At 30.1% G+C, this 11,194-nt stretch overlaps 1 protein-coding gene across 1 annotated transcript; it reads right to left on the reverse strand.

Moving 5' to 3' along the window:
• Positions 1–5,530: 5,530 nt before the first annotated feature.
• Positions 5,531–8,710, reverse strand: LOC9306554 (the record flags this gene model as incomplete). The annotated part of the gene is given in 8 exon segments (XM_021018484.1): positions 5,531–5,926; positions 6,221–6,244; positions 6,247–6,351; positions 6,500–6,549; positions 6,642–6,801; positions 7,691–7,821; positions 7,824–7,871; positions 8,626–8,710. Coding segments are annotated over 8 exon segments (999 nt in total), but the record flags the coding sequence as incomplete, so codon positions are not given.
• Between the last annotated feature and the right edge of the window lie 2,484 nt (positions 8,711–11,194).

Raw genomic sequence — 11,194 nt, forward strand, 5'->3', positions numbered from 1 at the left:
CTCTGTTTATTGGATGGCCTCGTGGTGGTGAAATCTCTGTTTGTGGTCGGCTTTACTCCGGTTAAAGCCTTGTCTGTATTTCTTTGATTATCTTCGGCGTCGTAGTTGTGGCTTAGTCTTCTATGTTGTAGGTTTGGGGGTTGGCGGAGGAGCTAGGTGTGCTCTCTTGGATGAGGAGAAGAGGCTGAAGGTGACGAAGATGAGAAAAGGAGAAGAAAAAGAAGTGAAAAAATAAGTTTATCAACGGTGGAGGATAGCAAAAGAGCAATCCATGTCTCTATGAACTAACCAATAAGAAGTCAGTATTATTTGGTTTATTAATTTTGCAATTTGCAGTAATATTTGGTATATTAAATATTAATGGTAGACAAAATGTCTTAAACATATTTGTAAAGTCATTAATTTGCTTAGCTTTTGTGTTAAGTATATCTTAAAAATATTTGCAAAATGGCCATATTTTGGTTTCATATAGCTTTTGAGGATTTTGATTTTCTTGAAATTTTAAAAAGTTTGATTTTTTCTAAGAATTAGATTTTAGTTTTGGGGTTAATAAGTTTTGAGGTATATATAGGGTTTGGAGTAAAGGGTTTGGGGATAATTAAGTTTTGAGGTATATATAGGGTTTGGAGTTATAAGATTTGGGGTAAAAGTTTGAAAAAATATTGGACTTGAAAAACTATAATGTTTTTATAAGTGTTGAATCTTAGTTGTTGGGTATATTAATTAGATTTTGTTTTTAGAGTTTATGGTTTTAGGATTTGTTTAGGGTTTAGAAATTTGCATAGCCACAAATTTATTCATGGCAAATCTGTGCTTTCTTATAAATTTCCTCACAATGTTTAAAACGTTTTATTAAGTGTTAGGAATTTGGAATTGGGATTGTAGTTTTAAATATATGTAATAATTGAATTTTTGGTTTAGAAATATAAATTTATAAATAAATAGTATTTTTAGAAGATTAATCTTATGTAAAGTAAATATATATGTTTATTGTTTTAAATATTGATTTTGTGTATATATAATTTTATTTTTTTGTTTGTATGGTTTATGATTAAATCTCTATTATTAAGAGTTTTAAAGTTTAAGTTTTAGAGTTTATGATTTAGGGGTTTGAGTTAGATTAAGGATTTATGATAGGATTTTCTAATTTTTTCTATTTTGTTTCTAATCTCTTTACGAGTTTTGCGAGAGAATTGCAAAGGACCGTAGCAAATCCCTCGCAAATGGTTTAAGGTATAGGGTTCACCGGTTTAGGGATGCATAAGTGGTATCCACATTTGCGAGGGAATTGCTACGGACCCTCGCAATTCCTTCGCAAATCGAAAAAATCTATTTTTAAATAAACCAACAAAACAGTTATAAAATTTAGTTAAATTAAATTTCAAATATAATGGAATGTTCATTATTCTCATCATTGTCTCCTCCATCATCAGACTCTTTGAAGTCATCCGATTTTGCATCTTCTTTTGATCCATCTGACCCTTTAACTATTAAAGGGATTAAAGGAACGAATCACACTTTTACCACTAAACTATACCCGCTACAATGCAATTATTGCATATAAATTAACCTTTTGTCGGGACCCAATGACTTCGAAAGAATTGAACGAGGAGCCGTATGAGGTGAAGATTGTATTCTATTTCTCTAATAAGTAGATCAATATGTAAATCATCTTATGTTGTATATACTGAGACAAAGACTTCCACAACTCTTTGTATTGTATCATAATATCTCTGACTATAAGGCGTCTTAGTTTCATTTTTATAATCTATAACCATATTAATGGAATCAACAAAATATATTATTGCATGTACGTATTGATCCACTTTATAGAGAAGTAATATATCTTGGATGGATCCATCGAATATGAGAAATTGAACGAATTCAAAGATTTAGATGAGAGAGAGGACTCTTTTTAAACCTTTGAACACTCAAATATATTTGAAAATGAATTCAATTACATTTCATAAGTACTTTTCAAATTTTTATTTTCTCGATTTGCAATGGATTTGCTACAGCTCTCGCAAATACATCATCTATCTCTCGCAAATTTGCTATGGATTTTTTCTTTGCAAATCCGTCGCAAATTTGCGATGGATGTGCGAGGAAAGTTAGTTTTCTTACAAATACCCCACGAATCTCTCGCAAATTGGCGACGAAATTGCGAGGATACCCTCCCTCACAAATTTGCGAGGGATTTGCGAGGGATGTGACGTTTGTAACAGATGCCTCGCAATTCCATTGCAAATTTTCGAGAGACTATTTCCCTCGCAAATCTTCTTAGCAAATTGATTGTTTTCTTGTAGTGTGTATTTGTTGTAATCAACCAAAAAAATTAGAACAAATTATGTACGTAATCAGAATTTATAAGAACAAGAATTCATCTAAAACCCCATTGATATTTTACAAATAAACAATTTAACTTCTCAATTTCTTCGAGAAAAAAAGTTGGAAATGGCCCAGTTTCCAAATAAACAATTTTTTAAATAGTGACCGTCCAAACGGCCAAGTTTGGGAATTAAATCGTGATTGTCCAAACGGCCCAGTTTGGGTATTAAATCGTGACCGTCCAAAACAGGTCTGCAAATAAAAAACCTTAATATATAAACGCACTTGCAAACAATGCGATTTCATCCTCAACCTTCTATGTCTCGTTTGTTCTGAACTCTGATTCCTACTTTCACATTTCTCTAGTAAGATCACTTATTGTTTGCTTAGTACTCTATTATAGTCTCTAGATTTGATTAATATAGGCCTTTGATTCCCAGATTTATTCACCATCTTTAAATTTCAGCTTATTGTTTGCTTAGTCCTCTAATAGAGTCTCTAGATTCCACTAATATAGGCCTTTGATCCCCAGTTTACTTTTGTCTTTTTAGTTCCAGATGGCTTCGAATTTGATTCCGTTCAAGGGTTTTCCGACCCTTGAAATGATTGCAAAGTTGAAATACAACATCAACACACTTAACTCTGAGATTGAGACCCTGATTGTTACTACTCATCCGGTAGCAATCTCTCTTCTAAGTGAGAGTAAGTGTTTTCATATCTTTTTTCTGGAAATGTAAATACTGTTTTATTAATATAACTACTCTTTGTGTAGGAAAATCTAAGCTTTCCTCCCTCCTTGCAAAGGAGGAGGCCAAGGTCAAGCAGATGAGAAAGAGCTATGACCTTTTTTGTTATATCATTTCGTTTTTTGTAGTAATCAATTGAAAAAAAAAAAGAACAAATAACATACATAATTATAATCAAATTTACAAAGTAAACAAAATATTATAACCTTTATGTATTTGTTGTAATCAACCAAAAAAATTAGAACAAATTATGTACGTAATCAGAATTTATAAGAACAAGAATTCATCTAAAACCCCATTGATATTTTACATATAAACAATTTAACTTCTCAACAATTTCTATACACTGCATTGCTGTTTCTTAACAAATTTCTATACAACAAATGTCGGACAGAATTTGGTAGAGTCAGAATAAATAAGAACATTTGTATATTTTCTGATCAGCTAAAACATGTGTAACTAAACAAAATAATGATAATTGATTGGTCTTGTAAAGAAAATCAAAGAGAAATTTCACATTTTAGGCTATAAGAGAGATATTTTTCTCTTTATCAAGATTTTATTTTGACAACCAGGTAGAGATCCCGGGCCAAAACCCAGACTAATGCCTAGAAGATTTCTTACACTAAAATTTATATTTGATGGCATCTCCAACATATCGTAGTAGCAGCAATGCCATTTAAGGATCTCTATTGACCGCTCAATTTATTTTATCACTTGATACTTTTACTAATATTTTCTTTCATGGTTAGAGCTAGGCCTAGGAAATCAAACGAAAACATCTAAGGATTCAGAGTTGACGTTTTTTAAAAAAACATCTCACCTTTTTTAATATTGGAGGGATATGAATCTCTTCAAGTTCTCAAAGAACTTCTCATATTTCTCAGTCACCTCTTTCTTTTCTTCTTCATCCACCTCTTTGGTTGCTTCCTCACTCATTTCATCTTCCTTTGTGTCTTCATCATCCTTCTTTGAATTGATGATCTTGTAAGAAAGAGAAAGCCTAGGCAGCATTAGAATGCTTAGAGGAGGAAATGCTACTCTCTTGTGAGAAAGAGAAATCCCTTGAGATAACATTGGAAGCTTGTTAAATCCTTGGAATGAGAATGAACATCCAAGCAGCAAAGCCATGGAGAAGAAACTTTTTAGAAGACTAAAAAAAACAGAATTGGAGAAGAAGAAAAGTTTGAAGATGAGAGTAATGAGAAGCAAAGAAGAGACATATAATGTTGAGAAAGATGATGATGCAAAATGCTGAGGTATGATCAATCACGACAGAAGAAAGAAGCAAGTTTTATCAGTGAAAGAAAAAAAAAAGAAACGTTATGTGAGCACGATGGTGACAAGATGATGATACAAAATGCTAAGATATGATCAATCACAAAAGAAGAACGAAGAGAAGATTAAAACAGAGACCAAATTTAGTCATTGAAAAAGAAAAAATAAACGTTATGTGAGCATGATTTTGGTGACTCGGTTGATTAGCAAACCCGGTCAACCAAAAGCAAGCTAAATAAATGGATTTTAAGTGGTTTACTAGTAGAACCCACTTAAATGGTTAAGTGGATTGGTGAGTTAATTAAATGAATTCCCAAGTGTGTTTATGCTTTCCTATATTAAGGTTTCAACAAAGGTCAACCAAAGACAAGCTATTAACAAACTAGTGACTCATACCATTAGCAAACGCCAGTCAACCAAATACGTAATAATATAAGGGAGATTGACACAATAACACACTTTCTTGGAGAGTTTTTTTCATTTTGGCACACTTTGTGATATTAGAACACTTTTTACACTGTTCCTATGTCTAGATGGCCAACTTGTCCCCAATCAAAAACCAACACCAAACTAGGAGAAGAGAAATATATGTTATTTGAGCCGTTGTGGACAACTTTTTATGGATATATTTACCGTTATCGAATATAGGTCTCTTCGAAGTTAAGTCCTCGCTAGTTCATCCGTGAGAATGAGAGAAACTCCGACCAAGTTCCCTGAGACTTTTCCGACATCTTCAATGGGTCGAACTGCTTGTTTTGCTCATAGGTTTTGGCAATTAAAAAAATTATTTTTAAGCAAAATCTTTTTTTTTTTTTTTTTGTCAACGACTAGATTAAAAGATTATGTTATGTTTTTGCTTATTCTTATACATTTTTGATGATACGATGCTGGTAAAAAAATTTAGGTAGATAGGAATTTCTTTTTAACAAGAGAAAACTAAAAGATGTTGAAATATTTTTCGGAGATAAAAGAAAAACAAAGTAAAAAAAAAATGGTATGTTAAAGACACAATTGTGGCTATTATTAATTTACTGGTGTTATTTCTTAATTTTCAAAAAAAAAAAACAAATATTAAAAGCTAGATATTAATTGGTAATTAAGTTTTAACAGGATATCATTAGATCCAATAAAAACAATTAACTAGCTAAGATATAGTATACGATAGCCTTAATAGAAATTTAATCGCCGCATTTAAAACCTCCAGGACCACCATAAGACATAGAAACACCAACATCCTCATTAACGTATCCTAAATAGTGAACATCATAACATTTGTTGCTGTCCACCAATGGCACTGGCTTTAGCTTATCAAATCCGACAATGATATAGTTCGAATCTATTATGGTAAGATGGTCAAGAGAAGCAGACCAAAGACGATCATCTTTATCTGGAAGACGACCGTTACCCATTGGTCGACTTGGACCTCTTGGATTACTTGTTACATTTCTTCCGAATCCAACGAAATGAGCACCATCTCCTGAAAGATTAAACAACTCCTTTGGCCAATATCACACGGCTATTCGACTCTTATACGGTTTAAATTGTGTAACTCACCAGTTTTTTGTTTCCTTATCCTATATGAATTAGCAGATGCAGAAATAATTCGAAAGTGTTTGACAATCATAGATTTAAATAGAAAAAATATCCAAGCACAATTCATCATTATTCACTAATCAATCGTTGACTCGAAATTATTCTGATCATACAACTTTTGCTAAGATTAATCAATCGTTGATTCTAAATTATGCTCTAGTTTCATTTTAATAAGAAAACAGTATTGATTTGTTATGAGTAATTGTGTAACTAATTAGTTTTGTTTCTTAGAAACTAAGTTTTGTGAAAACATTGCATAAAATATTGAAAATTACCTGATGGATAGAAAGCCAGAGAAGATCTCATGAACATTGTACAAAGGTTCACTTAATGGAAAATCTTTGGCTACTTGAACAAAGCCTGGACATTGTACATTGAAACAGCATGTCCCATGTTTGCCCTAAAACTTTCAATATTAGTTAAATATTCAAACATGCAAGCATCCAAATTACATAAGATATGCAAAAATAGATAGCTAAATAAGTTGATAAGGATAAATAATCCATTTAACCATGCATATAAAAATAAAAGATGTTCGTTGTGAATTTACCAGCCATCCCGTACGACCATGGTCGTGTGTCGCCAAATAGTCTTTCATTTATCTATAAATGATTTTAAGAAATTTATGATTTTACAATTAAAAAACCAATTAATTATACAAAAATTATATATGATACGAAGAAAATATAATACCATCCCATCCAACTTGAATAGAATTAGCGTCATCGTTGGCCTGAGAGGCTACATAAGTTTGAGCAATTGAACTTTGATTTTTACCAATTGACAAGTCATAAGTGTTTATTCCTGCTCCTACGCCTCGGAAAATATTTGTTACTTCTGTTCTCATTCCCGCAGTCTATAAATATCATCAGTTCGACTAATGAAGGAGCTTCATGTGCATATTAATTTTACACAAAAACAGGCTTATAATATAAAGTTCAATACGTTTTGCTAGAATTGAACCATGCGAAAATATCTAGTTTAGCTAGCTAGATTATAATACATATCTAATAATTAAGTTTCGTAAAATAAAGGTTTTAGTTCTCTACTTTCAATATTTCCCTTTAAAAAAAAAATGCATCAGTTTAAACTGTAGGCCATTTTAAAACGGAAAATTAGTAATTCAGTTGTTTCAGTAAAGTATGAGATATCTTTGAATTTCAATAAAATAATTTATCGCCGGGTTTCTATCAAATTTCAAATCTAACAAATTCAAAATTGAATATTTGTGAAACATTATCTGGTCGCTACACAAAATACTAACTCATTTATTTCTTACAAAGCATATTCTAAAATCTAACAACATAAAATTTAATTAAACTTGAAAAAAATACATTTGTTAAGGATTTTATAAATCAATGTTTTTGAAAATCTCTAAAAATTAAGATGAAAACAATATTATGCATATTTTTAAAGTTCTCTGAATATATATTAGCAAACTTAAAAAAAATATTTAAAATAGGATAGGCTCTCTATAATGTTTTAAAAAAATATACATGATTTTGCTGGTTTATGTATAAACTTAGATTTAGTTCAAAAAAAAAAAATGTATAAACTTAGATTTATTTTTCAGCTACTCGAATAATAAAAAATCAAAATATTTATGAGAATAAACTTTTTATTGTATTTTCATAATAATTTACATTTTCCTACAAAAACAAAATCAATAACTCTTGTATTATGTGGTTGTTATTTTAATATTTGGTATATTTTTTGCAATGAAACTATAGAAATGATATACTTACATGGGTACCTGGATATTGAGCTGTGAGAAAAGTGAGATGATGATTGAGGTATTCTTGAGAATATATAACATTTTCTTTCTCGGTTCTTAAAATAGGAATGGTTCCACTTGGACATTCTACTCTTTTTTGCGCCTTCTGTTTACAAATATATTCTCTATTTGAGAATCCCATCTGGATGGTTCATCTAAGCCAAAAATTAAAAACAAAAAGGTGTAAGTATAATGTTCACTTAACAAACTAGCTTATTTAAATTGGAATTGATGTTCTGGATATGCCAGTGTTTATTTCTTGATTTGTTTATTTGTTATAACATAAAGTGGTTAACGACAATATTAACATATATATGATCAATTTTAAGACAAAACCAAAACCATCTTAGAGATTTGTTGAAAGTTGAAACTTGAAAGAGACTTCCCAACAATAAGAATGATCCCAAAAGACACTTACACACACATGATCTAACTCTAATTTATATGAATCTAATCTTGACTATTTTACTAATTTGGCAGTAACACCTGTTAAAATAAAATTCAGATTGCCTTCCTGAGTATAAAACTGTGTTAAAGAGAGTTGAAACATCCGGGTCAAAGTAAAAAATGAACCAAGGTTGTGTAAATTTGAGGTTGATCATTACTTGTACTTGTTTTAAACAAATTCTCTCAATAAAGTTTGAAGAATTAGTTACGTTAGTGAGCTTTAGAACATCTATATGTATATGTTTCATGCTTTTTCGTGTATATTAAAAACGATTAAAGAAGAAACGAAAACCAATATAACTGAATATTATGATGTTTCAGCAATGGATGACTAAGAGACGGTTGCTCATAAATATCCATGCAGTCGTAAATAACACTTTTACTCAACTATAAGAAAGAAATTCACATAAAGTAAAAACAACACTTAAGAAAATCACAGTACTCTATATGTATTTCTCTTTACCTTGATGGATTTCATATGAATAGTAGATTCGACATATGAAATTGAAAGTAGGATCACAACAAAATTCACGAACATATTCAGTGAAATCACAATGTAAAATTTTCAGTTCAGTGAGTGGATTATGTTAATTACGGAAATTTAATAGGATAAAAATTATTGAATGCATTGAAGTACAGTGAATGGATATATCTATCTTTAGACCTATAGTTAATGAATATCGCGGGGTGACAAATTATGAACAATATAAAGAGATTCAAAAAAGCCACAGACTTGATACTTTGTCACCCGCCAATTAAATACCCTTTAGGAAAAATAAGAGGTGCTTTGTAAAAATCCTCTATATCAATTAACTAGTGTAATTATTATTTAAAAACTCATTTTTTTTTGCAAGATAACATTTTAAATAGAAAAATACTTTAAATATTTACTTTTAGGAGATATAGTTTGTAAAATATTTATTATTTAAGTCAATTTTTATAAATATACTTTACCCATTTGAGATACCTTACATTTCTTTAATTTTGGATCTTAGTTTAGATTTACATCTTTAAGAAATAAGACATTTGATTGATAAAATTATTAATCTATATATAATAGCAATCTAATAAATACCATTTGCACATCAGAACGGTTGCCTTTTTTTATCGCAACATTTCGTTTAAATCAGTTATTTTTTACGGTTATGTCTTTTTATTGAATTTTCTCTTTGAATTTTCGTTGAATTATTTACGGTTATATTTGTTCAATTACAGTCGTATCTTTTCAGTTTACAGTTATATCTTTATTGTTGCATTTATTCATTTAAAGTTACGTCTTTCTATTATAAAATTTCATTGCATTTTTTGTTTAGTTAGTAATACTACAAAGTTTTTTTACATCAACCATTAGACTACATATCAAATTGGTTTTATTAACCAAAATAACAACCTCAATAAATGCATTTTGCACTTCTGAACGGTTGTGCCTCTTTATTGTAACTTTCCGTTAAAATATTAACGGTTATTTTTTTGGGTGTGTTTTTTATCGCAACTCTTCATTAAAATATTGACGGTTATTTTCGGTTGTGTCTTTTTATTGCAACTTTCCATTAAGATATTGGTTGTTACTTTATTCGTTTGTGTCTTTTTATCGCAGCTTTCCGTTAAAATATTGACGGTTATTTTTTCTCGGTTGTGTCTTTTTATCACAACTTTTCGTTAAAATATTGACGGTTATTTTTTCTCGGCTGTGTCTTTTTATCGCAACTCTTCGTTAAAATATTGACGGTTAATTTTTTAGTTGACGGTTATTTTTCGGTTATGTCTTTTTCTCGCAACTTTTCGTTAAAATATTAACGGTTACTTTTTTCGTTGACGGTTATTTTTTTGGTTGTGGTTTTTTCTTGCAACTTTCCGTTAAAATATTGACGGTTACTTTTTTCGTTTCTGTTTTTATCATAACTTTTTGTTAAAATATCGACGATATTTTTTTCTCGATTGTGTATTTTTTTGTCTGTTAAAATATTGGCGGTTATTATTTTCTCGGTTGTGTCTTTTTATCGCAATTTTTTGCTAAAATATTGACAGTTATTTTTTCTCGGTTGTATCTTTTTATCGCAACTCTTCGTTAAAATATTGACGGTTACTTTTATCGATGCCAGTTATTTTTTCGGTTGTGTATTTTTATCGTAACTTTCCGGTAAAATATTGACGGTCATTTTTTTGTGTCTTTCTATCGCATCTTTCCGTTAAAAGTTTGACAGTTCTTTTTTTCGTTGACGATTATTTTTTTGGTTATCTATTTTTATCGCAACTTTCCGTTAAAATATTAACATTACTTTTCTCGTTTGTGTCTTTTTATCGCAACTTTCGTTAAAATATTAACGGTTATTTTTTCTCGGTTGTATCTTTTTGTCCTAGGTTTTTGTTAAAATATTTACGGTTACAATTTTTAATTGATGGTTATTTTTTCGGTTGTGTCTTTTTATCCTAACTTTCAGTTAAAATATTGACGGTTTCTTTTTTTTGTTTTTGTCTTTTTATCGTATCTTTCCGTTAAAATATCGGTGGTTTCTTTTTCTCGGTTGTGTCTTTCTATCGCAACTTTCCGTTAAAATATTGACGGTTATTTTTCTCGGTTGTGTCTTTTTATCGCAACTCTTCGTTAAAATATTGACGGTTATTTTTTTCCGTTTGTGTCTTTTTATCGCATTTTTTCGTTTAAATATTGACTGCTATTTTTTCTCGGTTGTGTCTTTTTATCGCAACTCTTCGTTAAAATATTTACGGTTACATTTTTCGTTGACAGTTATTTTTTCTGATGTGTCTTTTTATCATAACTTTTCGTAAAAATGTTGACATTGACTTTTTTTGTTGTTTATCGCAACTTTTCGTTAAAATATTGACGGTTATTTTTTCTCGGTTGTGTGTTTTTATCGCAACTTTCTTTTAAAATATCGACGGTTATATTTTCTCGGTTATGTCTTTTTATCGCAACTCTTCGTTAAAATATTGACGGTTACTTTTTGTGTTGACGGTTATTTTTCTGGTTGTGTTTTTTTTTTTTTTTGGTTTTGACCTGCTAGAA

This window comes from Arabidopsis lyrata, assembly GCF_000004255.2.
Source record: "Arabidopsis lyrata subsp. lyrata unplaced genomic scaffold ARALYscaffold_7, whole genome shotgun sequence".
Classification (NCBI taxonomy): domain Eukaryota; kingdom Viridiplantae; phylum Streptophyta; class Magnoliopsida; order Brassicales; family Brassicaceae; genus Arabidopsis; species Arabidopsis lyrata.